A 19,600-nucleotide genomic window follows, 5' to 3' on the forward strand; every position below is an offset into this window, starting at 1 on the left:
AGTTCATGGGCAGTTATTTTTGCGCCTTGGTTTTTCCACACACTTCTTGCGACCCTGTTGACTATTTTGAATGAAACGCTTGATTGTTCGATGATCACGCTTCAGAAGCTTTGCAATTTTGAGACTGCTGCATCCCTCGGCAAGATATCTCACTATTTTTGACTTTTCTGAGCCTGTCAAGTCCTTCTTTTGACCCATTTTGCCAAAGGAAAGGACGTTGCCTAATAATTATGCACACCTGATATAGGGTGTTGATGTCATTAGACCACACCCCTTCTCATTACAGAGATGCACATCACCTAATATGCTTAATTGGTAGTAGGCTTTCGGGCCTATACAGCTTGGAGTAAGACAACATGCATGAAGAGGATGATGTGGACAAAATACTCATTTGCCTAATAATTCTGCACTCCCTGTATTTATACAGCATGACATCATGATAACAGTTGCAGCAGTTTTGAAGGCACTTTATATTGCAAGGTGAAGATCCTACAATTTTAATAGGGAGAAGGGTAGCAGATGAAGAGATGCTGAAGTAGAAGGTGGTCCGTCTCTAGTGTTAGAGGAGCTGCTTTGTGAGGGTGGTGGTGGAGGAGAATCTGGGCCAGTGATGGTGGAAGGGAATGCCAGGTCAACCTGCTATAGAACAGGTTAAACTCATTTACCAGCTCAATATCTCCAAGAAGCTAGCTTTTCTTCCCCTTGAATTCAGTGATGATGTTCATTCAGCTCCATACCTCTTTGATGTTGCACTGCAGTTTCCTCTCCCGCTTCCTTTGATAGTCCCTTTTTCGCTCGATTCACATTACTTTTCAGGTTTCGCTATGCCAACTTGAACTTTTCCCACTGACCAACCTTAAAAGGTTCCTTTTTCTCATTTAGGAGACACTTGAGGAAGCTTATGTGTGAGCTCAATAAGGAAGATCTGTAGTCAGTCGTCTGCCTGTCCTACTGGGTGTTGGGCTGCTAGTCTGTGCATTATATTGCTTTCCCATGTTATCAATATCAAAACTGACATCTTTACTCTAGTCCATTCATCCTCCAATCTACGTGGTTTAAATCTGTGGTCCCCTTCATTCTCCCTTTCAGCCTTTCACACCCATGCAAGCCACCTCCTCTCCATGTCCATCTCACCCAAGTTACTCAAATCAGCAAATGGTTCTCAATGGCACAACTATCTCCCTGAAGAAGTTTGTAGTTAGTTAAACAACCAGCAATCCTGTCAGTATCAAAACTATTGTCAACCTTCATCAGTAAATCCCAGACTGGTCCTGAAAAACTGGTCCAATTAGCCTCTGGAGCCCACTTTCTTAGGTCCAGGTCGTTATATACTACGTCAATACACAGGATTTGCACAAAGGTCTTTATACGTAAACCACATTATAATACAATTTACCAAATAATGCAAAAGTTATGCAAAATGCAAAATACCCTGGGCCTTTATGACACTGACATAAGGCACAAATCCAGGATCTGCCTTGTAGGACAGTCATCATAGTAAAGCCGGACAAGAGTGAGCTGATATCCACATAGATGAAGACCTATGACATGTAACTGCAGGCTCCATTCAAGGAGGGATGCAAACAACAATATTGGAGAACTCTCTCAGTAAAAACAGTGGGGGAAATAATTATTTGATCCCCTGCTGGGTTTGCTCTCTTACAAAAAATTAACAGTATCTAATTTTTATGGGATAAAAGCATCCTTCCATTCTCTTGCACTTATCCTTATCAGGGTTGCTGATATGCACACATATTAATAAAGGATTTTATCTCTGCCTATGTGTTTTTTAATATGCATCTGAAGCAACTCGTGGTTCAAGATCTTGCTCAAGGATACGGACTGGAGGAGTTAGTGACTGAGCCACCAACGTTCTGGTTGGTAGATAACCCACTCTACCATCTGAGCCACAGTGCCCTAAAAAGCAAACAAAAAGACTTTGCAGGCTGCTGATGACAGCACTGGCAAAGAGGGAGAAACATCAAAGAGGAGTGGGTAGGAACAGCAGCAGCTTTCTCATGCTTATATGCGATATGTTATGAATTAGCTAAGCACAACGTCTTTCCTAACCTAGGGGCTTCAGTTCTAGTGTCCCATTGTCAGTTTGGTTATTTCCATTGTTCACCTCATTAGTCAGTGAACAAACATTTGAAACATTTTCCAGATTTCTTTGAATTGTTAGAAATACAAACAATTTAAGTTGAGGTAAAATAAGCAAAATGATCAGTGGGTTGATATGTGAGGAAGAAAAGAACAGCAGAAAGCAAAAATATTAGAAATGCTGGAACACTGCTTAGTGTTGGTTGAGTCTAGAGTCAGGGGGTATGATAAAGTGGGGGACATGTACAGTGCTTTGAGCTTTTGCCTCCTTCCTGACTTTTGTCTTTATTTGTCACACTTACATGTTTCACATCATCAAACAAATTTTAATATTAAAGATGCATTTTTTTAAAACATGGTTTCATGAACAGCTTGTTGCCATGCCAAAGAATGTCAATCAGATTTAAGTCCAGACTCTGACTTGGCCACTTGCTGGTTTGTTTGAGAGCATTATCCTGCTGCATTCCCCTTTAGGATGTAGAGAGCAATTCCATCAAATATTACAAGTAGTCCTGGTATTGAAGCAGCTCCAACGATCACACTACCAACAACATGTTTGACTGTTGGTATGATCTTTATCATGAAATTTATTGACTTTGTGCCAGATATAATAGGACACAACACTTTTAAGACAATTACTCTTTCACACAAGTCCAGGTAGGTTGAGGCAGCCTTTTTACTCATATCAGTGAAATCACCATTTAAAAACTGCATTTAGTGCTCACTTGGGTTTTTTTTTTTTTAACATTAAAGATTTTTTGATGATGTGAAACATGGAAGTGTAACTGTTAGGAATAAAACGATTAAATAAAGCTGTTTTTTATGATTTTTATATACACAATGCTATGCGCTCATTAAAGAGTTAGCACTCTGTGTGATGTGGGTCGAAAGCTTTATTCAGCGCTATGACTGAGGTGAATTATTGTGATGTGATGTAGAAGTGCAGAGGGCTTTACAAAACATGCTTTACACATCAGGATGATATCTTCTGGTCCAAGGGAGTCCGAACAGAATGTCCCAAACTTAGATGATAAGTAGAATCCGTAGGCTTACAATTGCAGGATAATATTAATAATCAAGGCTAGGCAGGGAGGCATTTTCTTTTTCTGTCCTTTTTTATTTCAGGAAGAGGAATGGAGAGATGACAGTTTCACATAATTTTGTGACAAAGTCATTTTATCAAGTAATGAGAAATTAATGTATTGAGGAGAAAATTCGCAGGGAGACAGAGGGACCGCCACGTCGCTTCCGGAAGAAGATCATAATAATACGTGGGGTTTTTTTTTACGTATTATTATTATCTAAAACTGTATGGCCTGCTGTAAGGGTCATCCTCTGTGTGAGGCAGATGGCTGATTTCCCATCGAGGTTTCAGCGCTGTAAACTTGTAATTTCAACTGCTGAAGCAAATTAAATCTTTTAAGCCATAGACGTTCTCCTTTACTTCCTTCAGACAAAACAAACACATCATAACATATATGAAGAAAAAAAAGAAATCAGGAAAGGGGCAAACACTTTTATCATCGGCTGACTGCTAATCATGTCCCCTCACACACCTGAATGCAGATATAAGAGGAGAAAAGAAAAGAAAACTCCTGGCTAGGAGAAAGAAGAAGAAAGACATGGCCATGTCTTCTAGACTAGTTATCAATTCTTTTTCTAATCATAGCCTATTATGCATCTAATATTTGTCAGCAAGTCCACTGAAAATGATGTATTGAACTCTAAACAGTCTAAAGAAACAAGTTAACGCGACTCTGAATAAAAACGAAGACTATCAGGACAGATTTAATAACAGGTACACGACTGAATGCTACCATCTGACTCTAAAGTAAATGAAAGCATTTTATTAGTATGATCTGGTTGGATTTACTCATACATTTTACATTGTGTGAATTCCAAGAAATATTTGTTGACACTGGATATTGACCTCAATCCATTTTGATGTGACTAAGTTTTTACCTCCTTTACCGTACATATAGCATTTAGTGCTGAATAAGAAGGGGAAATGTGCTCAACCATTTGATTTATTTGCTTAACAAAGACAATACAATTTGACAGATTATATTTATACAAAACATTTATCAGTTTGGACATGGTGTATCAAATTAATGTGTCGGGTGGTTTCTTTACTACTTTCAGCATGAAGGTCTGATTCCGAGTCTCCTTCCATCAACTGATGCTGAGATTTGTTTAATGCTTATATTCTGGCAAGCACTGGTGTGGTCTCTGACTTAATCATTTGCTGACGTTGGTTCAAAACTATAAGATAGAGATATGTAAAGATCTAGAGCAATGGACAGAAAGTTTGAGACTATACTATAGAAGCTTTTTATGTTATATGTGAATTTTTTTTATTTAACAAAGGAAAGGAACTTTCTTTAAAAAAAATGACCTTCCTCTGCTATGATAAAACTTGACTTTAGTGTTCAAGTTTTTTTTTGTTGATGACAGTTTCACATAATTTTGTGTGTGTGTGTGTGTGTGTGTGTGTGTGTGTGTGTGTGTGTGTGTTGCATGCTATTTTATCTTAGACCGGAAGCAGAAATCCCACTCTAAGTAGAAGTGAAAAATCATGGTGCCAGTGGTTCTTCATGGAAAAAAAGAGGAGTTGACCGTAAGTCTGTTATTCATTTCAATCTTTATTTTTGTTAGGATGCCTGGGTCGTTGACCCAGGGTTTTTGAGTTTATGATATTATTTATACTTTCTAGTCTTTGGTTTCTTTTAGTTCTGTCTTATGGTTTATGTCTCTGTCTTCTTTAGTTGCTCTGTCTCCCCTATCACCTGCATCCCCTTGTCTAGTTCGCGTCTATGTGTATCTTAAGTTCCTTTATCCCCGTGTTCAGTCAGTGTTTTGTGTCTGCCCTGTTCCCACGTCTCTGTTCCCTTTGTAGTGCCTGCTTATGAGCCTGTGTCTTTGTTCAGTCTGTGTTATGCGTTTCCTGTTTTACTTTGAAGGTCTGTGTCTTATCTCAGTGTGTTCAGTTTACGCTTCTTTGGTCTCGTCAGTTCTGATTTGTCCCAGCTGTGTTTCCCTCCTGTTACCCATTCCCTGATTGCTCCCTCTGTGTATTTAAGCCCAGTGTTTCTCTGTGTCCGTGTCGCGATCTACCGTTTTCTTAGCTGTGTGTTCTGTCATTTCTCTAGTTTAAGTTTGTTTTGAGTTTTTTTTAGTTTTGTTATATTTTGAGTATTAAATTAAAGCCTTTTTTGAGTTCACGTCTGTCTCCGGAGTCTGCACCTTGGGTCCTATTCCTGCCTGCACACAGCCACACCTAACAATTTTCAGTCTATCAGTACATATAAAGGAATTTTTGACTACCCGTCATAAAAAGAGCAAAATACAAATATCCCAGAAATCTGTCCAAAACCTGTAAATATATTGTCATTTATTAGGTAAATAACAAACTCAAGAATTCAGTCACCTGGATTGGATTTCTAAAAATTAATCAAGCATTATGTTCAGCTTCTATAATGAATTTTCCGGTTCAGGGATGCAAGTAATTAGCTGCAATGTGCATCTTAGTCAAAATAATAATGCACTTTACTATTTTTCTATTTTTTTGTAAAACAGTGAATTTGAAAATTTGTTTTCCAACATTTCAGTTCAACAATAATAATTATATTTTAGCATTAAAATATCATTTAGATTACCAACCTTTCAAATATTGGTGGATTAATTGTTAGAGTAACCCTAAAAATGATTTTGGTAATTACCAGTACTGTTTATTTGGGGAAGCTGAAGCATAAACCTTACACAGGGTGATGGTCTAATAAATTTGTTAAGGACAGTATATAGACAGCCATCATCTGTGTCCTGAGAAGGATATGGTATGAGGATATATGTTATAGACTGAGAAGTCAAGTGACCATTAGCTACTTCCTGAATGTGAATCACATTAAACTGTACACCAGAAGTTAGCTAGACATTGACAGGCAGGAGTTTACCAGAGCTGACAGGTCCCAACCTGCAGATGGTGCAAACATGCTCAAGAGACTATTCATTGCATTCTAACAGGATGTAAGACTCAAGCTGGGCGAGCACAGACCAAGAGGCTGAATCAAGAGATTAGTGTAGAGGAACAATTATACCACATGTGGGTTAGAATTCCCAATGGGAGACACCACCAAAGGTGGTAGAGAACAACAGGGCTAAGGTCCTGTGGAACTTAAATTTCCAGATAAACAAGCAGCAAGTTGTGATAGATGTGGCAACCCCAGTGGACAGCAACATTGGAAGAGGGGGTACAAGAGAATATAGTACAAGTTGTTGAAGGAACCACTAAATTAATGTGCAGAACCCTCAGACTCCCAAGTGTCTTGTAGAGGACCCAGGCTTGAGGAACACACACATCACACCCAGTTGTAGGGTGAGAGAGAGATTATATATAAAGCAGTGCAAAGAACTTAGTAGATATACAGGGTGGGCCATTTATATAGATACGGCGTAATAAAATGGGAATGGTTGGTGATATTAACCCTTTAGAGCCGATCGGAGCGGGAACGCTCTGTTATGCGTAACTATTTTTAAATCCCAGTAGCACTGCAACCACGTAAGCTAGCGCAAAAATTTTTTTTGCATATGAAACCGGAGGAGTTGTACTTACATCTGATGCCATCAGCTTGTCCTAGGTCACGGTTTCCTTCCACATAAAGCTTTGCAAAAACTGCATAAAAAGCCCTTGCAGGAACAAAAACATAATATTCCAGAAACATGCTTTACCGATCTGATCAGCTGTTCAAAACACTTCCTACGTTGGAATAGACGTCAGCGCGAACTTTTGCATTTCCGCCATTACCTGCCCGAAACCGGAAGTGACGTCATTTTCGCGGAAATGTAGTCTTTTTTGCGATCAGGGCCTCATGGCCTATACTGCTCTTTTTAAAAGTTATCTTTGACTTTATGACTTTCTGTGTCGTTTCTGGGATGCTTAGGACTCATATTGCACTGCTGGAAATAGTTTATTTTGATGCATATGCTGCTTTTTTGCAAATTTGCAGTATAATATTTATTTTCGTTTTTCCTGCAGTGTATAAAAATTGGTGTATTTCAAAAATAAAACTATGAAGACACTCAAAATAAATTTCCTGTGGTAGGAAACTATTTTGTGCAACTTTTTTGTATTTACAGTTTTGAGGGATAAGACTCTTAAATTTCTCTAACTACAAATATATGTTAAAAAATCAAAAACGATTTTCAATTTTTTTGTAGTTTATTGCACTTTTTTGCAATTTATGTAATTACTATGCACTTAATGAATACATATTATTAAAATCTGGGCTATAATGGTTGTATTGATGTATAGCAACTTGAAATGCTCCCAAAAATGGCTCCACAGCATGTAAAAATATAATATAAGCTCTGGCGGACTTGGTTCTATGGTAGGTCTTAAAGGGTTAATTAAAGTCCTGTTTGTGGCACATTAGTATATGTGAGGGGGCAAACTCCTCAAGATGGGTGGTGACCATGGTGGCCATTTAGAAGTCGGCCATCTTGGATATAACTTTTATTTTTTTCAATAGGAAGAGGGCCATCTCACACATCAAACTTATTGGTAATGTCAAATCAAATCAAATCAAATCACTTTTATTGTCACATCACATGTGCAGGTACATTGGTACAGCACATGTGAGTGAAATTCTTGTGTGCGAGCTTCACAAGCAACAGAGTTGAGCAAAATACAAGAATGGCTACATCTGAAATAGGGCTGCACGATATTAGGAAAACCTGCGATGTGCGATAACTGTGATCAATACTGCGATAACGATATGACTTGCGATAAAATAAATAGCAAAAAAAAAACAAAAAACAAATACATAATTTCCGTTTTACTGCACAGTTTTATTTAATGAAAGCTGCTGTATTAGCAGTGTAACAACAAAGTGCAGTCAAACATTGAAACATTGCCCCCATAAAAAAATTTCTGAGGCTTGAATTCTGAAAGACATCCTTCCCGGTCTCTATAATTAGTTTTAAATAAACATAACTTAAATTATACTGCAAATTATCTCTATGCAGTTGTTCATCATTTTACCACTCACCAAGTAGTTATGATGCAAGTCAAAACTGGAGTGGAAACTTTACTAGATTAAACTATAGGTAAGAACTTGTCTGCTGTGGGAACACACCAAAGAACAATTGTCTACCTTTGTGGTCGTACTGGCCAAGACTAATATTATCAACAATTAAGAACAATGTAGGTAGTGTATTTTTGTAATTTTTTGAAAAAAAAAAAAGGTTTCTCTATCTTGCATTCATCCTTCCTGAGTGAATGTTTTTTATGGCAAGTTCTTGTTAAGGAAAACCAACATGTTTACTCTCCAAGGTTTTAAACATGTGCGCTGACATGTTACTATGTTTCCTGATGTACTAAAAAGTCTCTCTGAAGGTGAGCTACTTGCAGGTATGCAGAGATACTTCCTTGCAAGCTTGCTTAGCTGTGGGAATGTCATTTTGTGGAGTTTCCACCATGCCAAGGGGTCTTCCTCACTGTCTATGGCCGTGGATAGCAAGTAGCTGTTAAGCTCAGCTTCAACAGCTTGTGAGAGATGCATAAAAGAGGAGGTAGGGATTGGAGCTGCCTTGAAGAAACTGCCCAGGGACTTTTTTGCCTTCTTCAGGGGACGACTGGGTGGATCATCTGTCTGGGCCTCTGGTTCAGCGGAGCTTCTCTCCTGGAACAGAAAGCAGATTATAAGAAAAGTAAACATTTTGGACTAAATATGAATTGAAAGGTTTTATATATAAGCATGCATGAATACCTTCTGTGCCACTGCTTCCATTTCTGACATCACTCTGGTCTTGATGTCTGAGACTCGATCAGTGCTGGTGTAGCTGACTTTAAATCTGGGATCCATGAAGCACGCCATGTCCATAAGTTCCTGGGTAGCTGGATTTTCATATTTAGTAATCAGGTACTCGAGGATTTTCTTCTTAATTGATTTTGTCAAATCACTGTCTTCTTCCTTCTCTGCAAGCACCGACGTCTTCATCAGATGAAGGACTGGTTTTACATATGAAACACTAACGTAGCTCTCACCAGACAGGGCATCTGTAAAGTCTTGCAGGGGGTGTAATGCCTGGTTGACAGACTCCAGTACCTCAAGATCCTGCCAAGTAGGAATCAAGTGTCTTGATTTCTTGTCTGCTGAGATGACATCAGAAATGGCCCGCTGCTGCTCCAGGACTCTCTCAATCATCTTCTGCCTGGAACCCCACCTGGTTGGGCATTCTGTGATCAGTGTGTGCTCTGGGAGGTTGAGCTTCTGCTGTGCTTTTTTCAGAGCCATCTTTGCTTTCCAGCTGTGGCAAAAATGTCCAACTAACTTTTTGCAAAGTCCAATGGCTCGGGCAATGCGGGCATCATCTTTGATAGAATTTTCTGGAGAAATAAGAGGAAACAAAAAAACTGTCATGTTTAAAACCTTTTTTTAAAAAAAAAAAACTAATTGAAATTTATAACTAAAGTTGTCTAAAAAGGTAACATTATCCTTATCAATATCAATTTGATAATAATGTATAGCACATTTTCATTGCTAAAAAGATCTGCCTTGAATAAAACTTACCGATTGCAAGGTGCAGCCTGTGTCCAAAACACTGAAGTCTGACCCAGTTGTTTAGCTCCGTGGCTCTCACAACATTGGCACCGTTGTCTGTGGTGATGCACACTTGTCGATCTTCTTTAAGATCCCAGCTGGCTAACACCTCACGTAATACATGGGCTATATTTTCACTAGTGTGGGAGTCTGGAAAATACACAGTCTCTAGACACCGTGTTTTCAGTTCAAAGTCTTCGGTGAGGAAGTGCACTGTGAAACTCATATATGGTTCCGTTGTACGACTTGACCATAAGTCTGTAGTGCTTGCGTAGTTTTCAGCTTGGCTCAGTTCAAACATGACGGTCTTGCGGCATGTTTCATACATTTGTGGAATGGCGACATGTGAAAAGTAGTTTCGTGAGGGGATGCGGTATCTCTGGTCCACTTTATGTATCAGACTGGTGAAGCCCTCTCTGCTAACTGTATTTATAGGCATCATGTCTTTAGCCAAAAAATGTGTAATGGCCTCTGTTATTTCTTTGTACCGCTTCGACGTTTTCTCATAAGGAATTCCACTTGAAAAACTCTGATACAGAGACGGCTGTTGGACTGCTGCGCTCTTTGTCTTAACATTAGCAACCTTTGTTTGGCTAGCCCTATCTTTCTGGAACTCTTCAAACAGTTCTCTGTGGTTGTATTGAAGATGATGGTGGAGATTAGTCGTGTTTCCTCTGGTGGTTGCCACGAGTGTTCGGCAAGTTTTGCAGAGTACCTGTGTTTGGAGAACGTCGTCTTTATCAAATCCAAAGTACCTCCAAATAAGTGAGGTACTATTTTTTTTTTTAGCCACGAGTTCAGTAGCATTCTCGTCACGCGTCTCGCTCTCAGCCATTACAACTCTGACTCGTTGCTGCAGCGTTGTTCGCGCCCGACCTGCGTAGGAGGCGGGCCTCTAATCCATTTGATTGGTTAATGCCGTGAAGGGCTCTATTCGACTGGTCAAATGTGTAAATGGATTTCTTTGATTGGTAAATTCTTTACAGCACGTGTGTAAACATTTTAAAGTACCCAATTATCGCAGTTTACGCTGTCTTTTGCGATGGGCCCATCGCGCAGGCTGATATCGCGATGACAATAAATTTTCGATTTATCGTGCAGCCCTAATCTGAAACTAATAAATATATGTACAATATATAATAGTATATGCATTTCTGGATGTGTATGCTAAATATTTTTCTACGTGTGTGTGTGTGTGTGTGTGTGTGTGTGTGTGTGTGTCATAAGAAAAACAATGGTGTGCTTGGTTTCAACGTAACTGTTAGGATGCCTGGGTCGTCGACCCAGGGTTTTTGAGTTTTTGATATTATTTATACTTCCTAGTTTTTGGTTTCTTTGAGTTCTGTCTTATGGCTTATGTCTCTGTCTTCTTTAGTTGCTCTGTCTCCCCTATCACCTGCATCCCCTTGTCTAGTTCGCGTCTATGTGTATCTTAAGTTCCTATATCCCCGTGTTCAGTCAGTGTTTGTGTCTGCCCTGATCCCACGTCTCTGTTCCCTCTGTAGTGCCTGCATGTGAGTCTGTTATGTGTTTCCTGTTTTACTTTGAAGGTCTCTGTCTTAGTGTGTTCAGTTTACGCTTCCTTTTGTCTCGTCAGTCCTGATTTGTCCCAGCTGTGTTTCCCTCCTGTTACCCATTCCCTGATTGCTCCCTCTGTGTATTTAACACCAGTGTTTCTCTGTGTCCGTGTCGCGATCTACCGTTTTCTTAGCTGTGTGTTCTGTCATTTCTCCAGTTTAAGTTTGTTTTGAGTTTTTTCAGTTATGTTATATTTTTGAGTACCTAATTAAAGCCTTTTTGAGTTCACGTCCGTCTCCGGAGTCTGCACCTTGGGTCCTATTCCTGCCTGCACACAGCCCCACCTAACAGAAGATCGCGACCATACTATGGACCCAGCAGACTTTGAACTCCAGGAGCGACGCCGAGCAGCCTTTGCCCAGCTGGAGGAGGAACTCCGCTGGAAGCCATGGCTCACCCCTGACGTCGGGCGCATTTTCCATGGCACTCGGCTGGCTCTCGGCGGTCCCCGGAGCTGCCAGAAGTCTCCACCTGTTGCTCCGCTAGCACGCAAGATGCGGCCGTTTCAGTTGGGAGTCCTCCGCGTGGCTTCAGGCACTCACGCTCCGGCCTCAGCGTCACCATTCTGTGCACCGGAGGCTCAGTTGCTCACGCCGCCAGCTACCTCTGCCCGAAGGAAACGGCGCTCACGTCGCCGTCATATGGACACGTCTGAGCAACCTCAGGTGGTGAGTCAAAAGGACTACACTTTCCAAACTCCACCTGAGCCGTTGAACAGTAAAGACTATGAACTCACCTCAGACACTTTTGGGATTTCTTTTCTCGACGAGGATTTGGATTGGGAGGCCAGTTTTGGTTTGAATCTTCCCACGCTAGTTCATCGCAATAAGCATTCATCTGAGATTTTTAGTTTGAGGTCTGCTCGTTGGGGTGGGAACAAATTAAAACCTGAGTTTGCCGAGTCTGTTTTTTCTGAGACTGTGAACACTGCTAAATCTAAGACTGTACAGACTGTTAAACGTGGTGGGGAAGGGTCGTCACCTGTTTTTGATGAGCCAGTTTTCAGTGAGCCTGCTCCTTTGCCTTCCGGTGCTCCTTTGCCCAGGGCAACTGCGGTCCAGCCATCTCCTGCACCTGTATCAGTTCCTCAGGTGAGGGGGGCTAGGGCCCAGTTGGTCCCTGCTCCAGTTTCCAGGCCAGCTGAGGCTCCGCTAGTCTCTGCGCCCGTGCCTATTCCGCGGGTGGGAGCGGCTACTGCCCAGCAGGCCACTGCACCGGTTTCTGTCCTCGCTGGAGGCTCGGGTGAGCCCGTCCAGCAGTTTTCCGTAGGCTCTGAAGACATAGCTCAGCTTAGTGCTCATCCACCACCTCACCCACCATTACTACCATCTTTACAACAGTCGATACATATTAGACTTCTCTCCATAGCTCAGACATTAGCTCACCTATCGGCTCAGTCACCTGCTCAGTCACCTGTCTCTGCTGGAGGGTCCGAGGGGCCCGTTCAGCCACCCGTCTCCGCTGGAGGGTCCGAGGGGCCCGTTCAGCCACCCGTCTCCGCTGGAGGGTCCGAGGGGCCCGTTCAGCCACCCGTCTCCGCTGGAGGGTCCGAGGGGCCCGTTCAGCCACCCGTCTCTTCCTGCTGGAGGATCCGAGGGGCCCGTTCAGCCACCCGTCTCTTCCTGCTGGAGGATCCGAGGGGCCCGTTCAGCCACCCGTCTCCGCTGGAGGGTCCGAGGGGCCCGTTCAGCCACCCGTCTCCGCTGGAGGGTCCGAGGGGCCCGTTCAGCCTCGTGCCTCGTCAGCTGGGGGTCCGGGAGGACCCAGCCAGCACGTCCTAGTGTCTGCTGATGGTTCTGGCGAGGCCGTTCAGCCACCACCAGCTCCACCGCCTGGTCCGGCCTCCGAGTCTGCAGTTCCGTCTGGTCCGGCCTCCGAGTCTGCAGCTCCGCCTGGTCCTGCATCTGCAGCTCCGCCTGGTCCGGCCCCCGAGTCTGCAGCTCTCCCTGATCCGACCTCAGCCTCTGCAGCTCCGCCTGCTCGTCCTGTCCGGCCTGCTCGTCCTGTCCGGCCTGCTCGTCCTGTCCGGCCTGCACGTCCTGTCCGGCCTGCACGTCCTGCACATCTTGTCCGGCCTGCTCGTCCTGCACGTCCTGCTCGTCCTGTCCGGCCTGCTCGTCCTGCACGTCCTGTCCGGCCGATGACTGGACGTCATTGCCGTCATGGACGGCCCCCTGAACTACGTCACCGTCGGTGCCTCCCGCCCGGCCGGCCTCCTGATCTGCTCGGTCGCCGTCGGTGCCTCCCGCCCGGCCGGCCTCCTGATCTGCTCGGTCGCCGTCGGTGCCTCCCGCCCGGCCGGCCTCCTGAACTGCCCGGGTTTGGACTATCGTGCTGTCAGCCTCCGGGCCGGCCCCCGGAACTTTTTTGAGACTATTGCCTGGGCCTCTGCGCTTTTCGTGAGCTCTTTTGTTTGTTTGCTTTTGGACTATGCCTGGGCCTTGTTGCTGTTGTTTTGGACTTTGTTTCTGTGTTTTGTTCTGTTGCTTTCCGGGCTCCAGTGTTTGCACCCTGGTTGGGTTGTTTTTTGTTTTTGTTTTTTTTGATTTTGATGTTTTGGTTTGGGCTGTCTGGAAGCCAGCCCTTAAGGGGGGGGGGGGGGGTACTGTTAGGATGCCTGGGTCGTCGACCCAGGGTTTTTGAGTTTTTGATATCATTTATACTTCCTAGTTTTTGGTTTCTTTGAGTTCTGTCTTATGGCTTATGTCTCTGTCTGTCTTTAGTTGCTCTGTCTCCCCTATCACCTGCATCCCCTTGTCTAGTTCGCGTCTATGTGTATCTTAAGTTCCTATATCCCCGTGTTCAGTCAGTGTTTGTGTCTGCCCTGATCCCACGTCTCTGTTCCCTCTGTAGTGCCTGCATGTGAGTCTGTTATGTGTTTCCTGTTTTACTTTGAAGGTCTCTGTCTTAGTGTGTTCAGTTTACGCTTCCTTTTGTCTCGTCAGTCCTGATTTGTCCCAGCTGTGTTTCCCTCCTGTTACCCATTCCCTGATTGCTCCCTCTGTGTATTTAACACCAGTGTTTCTCTGTGTCCGTGTCGCGATCTACCGTTTTCTTAGCTGTGTGTTCTGTCATTTCTCCAGTTTAAGTTTGTTTTGAGTTTTTTCAGTTATGTTATATTTTTGAGTACCTTATTAAAGCCTTTTTGAGTTCACGTCCGTCTCCGGAGTCTGCACCTTGGGTCCTATTCCTGCCTGCACACAGCCACACCTAACAGTAACTTTATTCTTTCATGAGTTATTTACAAGTTTCTGACCACTTATTCAATGTGCTGCGCATTGTGTTGGATTGTCAATGCAACCCTCTTCTCCCACTCTTCACACACTGATAGCAACACCACAGGAGAAATGCCAGCACAGGCATCCAGTATCCGTAGTTTCAGGTGCTGCACATCTTGTATCTTCGCACCATAGACAATTGCCTTCAGATGACCCCAAAGATAAAAGTCTAAGGGGGTCAGATCGGGAGACCTTGGGGGCCATTCAACTGGCCCACGACGACCAATCCACTTTCCAGGAAACTGTTCATCTAGGAATGCTCAGACCTGGCACCTATAATGTGGTGGTGCACCATCTTGCTGGAAAAACGCAGGGAACGTGCCAGCTTCAGTGCATAAAGAGGGAAACACATCATCATGTAGCAATATCCAGTGGCCTTGAGGTTTCCATTGATGAAGAATGGACCCACTATCGTTGTACCCCAAACCATCACTTTTGTTGTTCCAACAGTCTTGGAGGGATCTATCCAATGTGGGTTAGTGTCAGACCAATAGTGGTGGTTTTGTTTGTTAACTTCACCATTCACATAAAAGTTTGCCTCATCACTGAACAAAATCTTCTGTGTGAACTGAGGGTCCTGTTCCAATGTTTGTTTTGCCCATTTTGCAAATTCTGTGCACCGATCTGGGTCATCCTTGTTGAGATGCTGCATAGCTGGAGTTTGTAAGGGTGCCATTTGTGAGTAGCTAATATCCGCCGAATGGATGTTCGACTAATGCCACTCTCCAGTGACATGCGGCGAGTGCTACGCTGTGGGCTCTTGCTGAATGAAGCTAGGACAGCCACTGATGTTTCTTCATTAGTGACAGTTTTCTTGCGTCCACATTTTGGCAAATCCAACACTGAACCAGTTTCACAAAACTTAGCAAGCAGTTTGCTAACTGTAGCATGGGAGATGGGTGGTCTCGTAGGGTGTCTTGCATTGAAATCTGCTGCAATGACCCGGTTACTGCGTTCACCAGATATCAACACAATTTCGATCCGCTCCTCACACGTGAACCTCTTTGACATGTCAATGGCTGTGAACAAAGAGAAACTTGTATATAACTCATGAAAGAATAAAGTTACGTTGAAACCAAGCACACCATTGTTTTTCTTGTGACATTACCAATAAGTTTGATGTGTCACATGGCCCTCTTTCTATTGAAAAAACAAAAGTTGTATCCAAGATGGCCGACTTCATGGTCACCACCCATCTTGAGGAGTTTGCCCCCTCACACATACTAATGTGCCACAAACAGGACTTTAATATTGTTAGATATTTTAGTATTATGGGAGCATGTACTGAATACCTTTTTTGATGATATTATACAAAGGACCCTGTTTCTGCAATGCCCTTTGTTTGAACCTCATGTCCTCTTGCTGTGACCCCACGGGCGACTTCCTTTGGCCTGCTGGTCTGGAAAATCCAACAGTTCATCTATATGTAAAGAAGGCACTTAAACTGGAACAGGCATAGCTGCGTCGATCCTGCCGTGGTACAATAGGACAGTGCATTCCTCGAGTGCACATCAAGTTTGTAGCCTGCTAAAGATCACACACCATTGATTATGTGCCTCTAGGTATATATGGTTAAACATTTCCTAATGCAAATAACTACATGCAGTATTCTACCATGTGCAAACTTATATCACTAAAGGATTCTAAATGTCTAGTGTTTAATGGACCTGTATAGAAGGCCCCTTTCAGAGCTAGGGGGAACTTCCTTATATGGTTGTAACTTGTAACTTGAAAACACGAACCCTTCTGCCTATAAAAACCCTGCACAAAAGAATAAACCTTTGAGTTGATTTTGGGAAAGCAACCTGAACAGTCTCTGTATCACTTTGTTCTCCTAACTTCTCCTGACGTCGTAACTAACCCGCTGACGGTATATTGCTGAGTGTTGCTTGAGAATATATTGCTGAGTGTTACTTAAGAACAATTTTAAATCTTATAGAGTAAGGACAAAACCACGCCTCGGAGAAACCCGGTCCACGGACCAGACCCGGGACGGAGTTTCTTTCAAATATCACCAACCATTCCCATTTTATTACGGTGTCCATATAAATGGCCCACCCTGTACATTAGTGGGGTGATTTTACCTTTTACCTTTCTGGTCGAATTTTAGGTGGACTGACTTTCGATCTAAAGTTGAATGGAGCAAATCCACACTCTCAGTGCAAGTTTTAGTGTAAGCAGATAGCTTTTCTAACAGAGGAAAGACTTCAAAGACTGATTTATTTATTTATTCATTCTGTTTGGTCCTAGCTGGATACCCAATATCTGTAGCTTATGCCACTTCAATGTAATCTAGTCAAGCAGATTCAGAGCTAAAGCACATTTTACATTTGCCATAACATAAATGTCCCTGAATCACCACATTACCTTGGAATGCTTTGTGCAGAACTCTGGCGCTCCTGTATATTTTATAACTTGACAAAACTCAGTTTGCAATTGTGTGCTGGAAATGGGTACTTCAAAAGAGTGCTTCCTGAAGTGAGGTCCTGGGAAGCCAACAGGGGTTATTTTGCAGATTATGGATCACACAGACTATTAAAAAGCACAAAAGATGTACTACTCAGCAAATGAAAGAAGCAGCACTTTCTGCTCTGAGAGCAGAGAAAAAGTGATACAGCTTTGCTTTCCGAGAACAGCGACTATAAGGAGGATTACACGGATGAATGATTACTGTGATCATCCAATAGCAACTCTATCATGAGCTTCTCTTATATTAAGAAAGTATCAAAACTGTCAAACTGAGAGAGCTCCATAATGTTACTGTGACTACAATACAGTATAGTGTGTTTGGGAACTCGGGCCGCAAAGAATGTAGATAAAAAACAGTTTTCAGTACGAAGAAGTTCAGATAAATAATAAACCACTCCTGAAAAAAGCCAGCTGGATTTCTACTGAATGATTTCTTAGTAGTTGTCATGAAAAATATTTACTGGTGGAATATTCAGTTTCACATATCCAGAAGTCACTATGTGACCAACTCTCAACTCATTTTAGTGATACTTGGACAAGTGGGGTCCACATTGTGCTGCATTTTGTACTACTGCTGCATTGTTCAGGTCATTCAAATGGAGTTCAATTGGAGCGCTTTAACATCTGAAATAGAACAAAACAGTGACTAGAGCAGGGGTGTCAAACTCATTTTGGTCTGGGGGCCGCATACAGCTTAATCTGATCTCAAGGGGGCCAGACCAGTAAACTCATTCCAAAATTATATAGAACTAACAGTAAGTCCACTTTTTTTCTTTGTATTAGTGCAAAGAAGAAATAAATTATAAAACTCTTTACATTAAATTAATTGTCCTTTTACACTTTTACTCAGTTTAACATTTATTTAAGTGCCATTATACAGTACATAAAAATCTGATCACTGTGATTGTACAATGTTTTAAAACACTTAGTCAACAAACAGTTTTGTGGAACTTAAAAACACTGCCTTGCATGTTAAAATACATCAAACACATCTAAATTTAGAAATGAATGAATTTAAAATCCATTTTCCAAATCTAGGAAGCAATTCTGAACACATAAATTGAGGCCACACACTTGAAATCTTAAGTGGTAGCTGTTTTAAACAGACATTTGATGAAGTAAATTTGGCCCCTTCCTTGTTAATGCATAAAATGTAAACAAAACAAAAAACCTCACATAGATAACATATGTGGCATGCATAAGACATAATCTTTTACTTAACAATAGTCTTCTCTTGTAAATCTGTTTCTGACTACCACTGACTTTCACAGCAATTACTAGAGCAAATATTCACGTTTGTTTATTTCATAGTGCAATGTTCAAAGCAGCATTCCATAGAATTTAGTCTTGCTCAGTATTTGCCCCTGAAACTTGGCATCTTTTAGCCTGCACAAGTGCATCAATATCAGGCATCATATCCTGAGTAGCAGCCAGTTTCAGAATCTCATTTAAGTGCTTATGTGTGAGCTTTGAGCGTAGCTTTGTTTTATTAATGGTCATGAGTGAGAAAACTTGCTCACAAAGGTAGGTAGTCCGAAACATGGACAACATTTTTGCAGCCATTGCTGTCAATTTAGGATAGCGTGGTAGGAGATACTTGTAAAATGTGTCCAAGCCCACAGAGGCAAATTTGTCCTTCAATTCTACATCACAGTGCAAATCAATGATTTCAAGTTGCATGTCAACAGGCACATCAGAAGCTCTGACTGTGAATGGTGAGCGAAAAACTGCGAATTCTGTCTCGAGTTCGCTAATGACCTGAAATCGTTTCTCAAATTCCCTCAGCAACCCTGAAATCTTGTCTTTGTACTGTTTCACGTCAGGATTAACATTTGCTGTGCACACATCTCGGAGACAGGGAAAATGAGCAGGGTCTCTGCTTGCTATCTGCGTCTCCCATAACGTGAGCTTTAACTTGAATGCATGTATGCTGTCATAATACTGTGTTACAATTTTTTTGCGTCCCTGCAACATTCTGTTCAGATTATTCAAGTGCTCTGTTATATCAACCATAAATGCAAGGTCCTGCAGCCAAAGTGGGCACTGTAATTCCTTAACAGGTTTTCCTTTTTTCTCCATAAATTGTCCGATTTCCCCACGTAGATCAAAGAAGTGCTTCAGCACAGCACCTCTGCTTAACCATCTTACCTCAGTGTGGTATGGCAGACCATGGGTAATGTTACAGTCACTGAGAAGGCTGTCAAACTGACGATGATTGAGACCTCTGGCTCGGATGAAATTAACAGTTCGGACAACCACCTCCATGACGTGATCCATTTTTAAGGACTTGCAGCATAATGCCTCCTGATGCAAAATGCAATGAAATGTCCAAAAATCACCCCCTCTATTTGCGGCTTGTACTTTCTCTCTGAACTTGGTCACAACACCTGCTTTTTTCCCGATCATTGATGGCGCACCATCAGTGGCCAGGCTTACGGCGCGGGACCAGTCCTGTCCAGTGCTCCAACTACGGAGCAGAAAATGTCCTCAGCTGTTGTGGTGTCGGTCATAGGCACCAACTCGAGAAACTCCTCTGTGACAGTCAAGGTATCATCAACTCCACGAATGAATATGGCC

General features: G+C 42.4%; 1 protein-coding gene across 1 annotated transcript; it reads right to left on the reverse strand.

Moving 5' to 3' along the window:
- Window positions 1–7,818: 7,818 nt before the first annotated feature.
- Window positions 7,819–10,696, reverse strand: LOC309720503 (E3 SUMO-protein ligase ZBED1-like). The gene is made up of 3 exons (XM_082557509.1): window positions 9,669–10,696; window positions 8,865–9,484; window positions 7,819–8,777 (listed from the first exon to the last, which is right to left on the reverse strand). The coding sequence occupies exons 1-3, from the start codon at window positions 10,531–10,533 to the stop codon at window positions 8,382–8,384; spliced, it is 1,881 nt and encodes a 626-aa protein (XP_082413635.1). The 5' UTR covers window positions 10,534–10,696; the 3' UTR covers window positions 7,819–8,381.
- Between the last annotated feature and the right edge of the window lie 8,904 nt (window positions 10,697–19,600).

Source organism: Aulonocara stuartgranti, assembly GCF_965226115.1.
Source record: "Aulonocara stuartgranti genome assembly, chromosome: 2".
In the NCBI taxonomy this organism is placed as follows: domain Eukaryota; kingdom Metazoa; phylum Chordata; class Actinopteri; order Cichliformes; family Cichlidae; genus Aulonocara; species Aulonocara stuartgranti.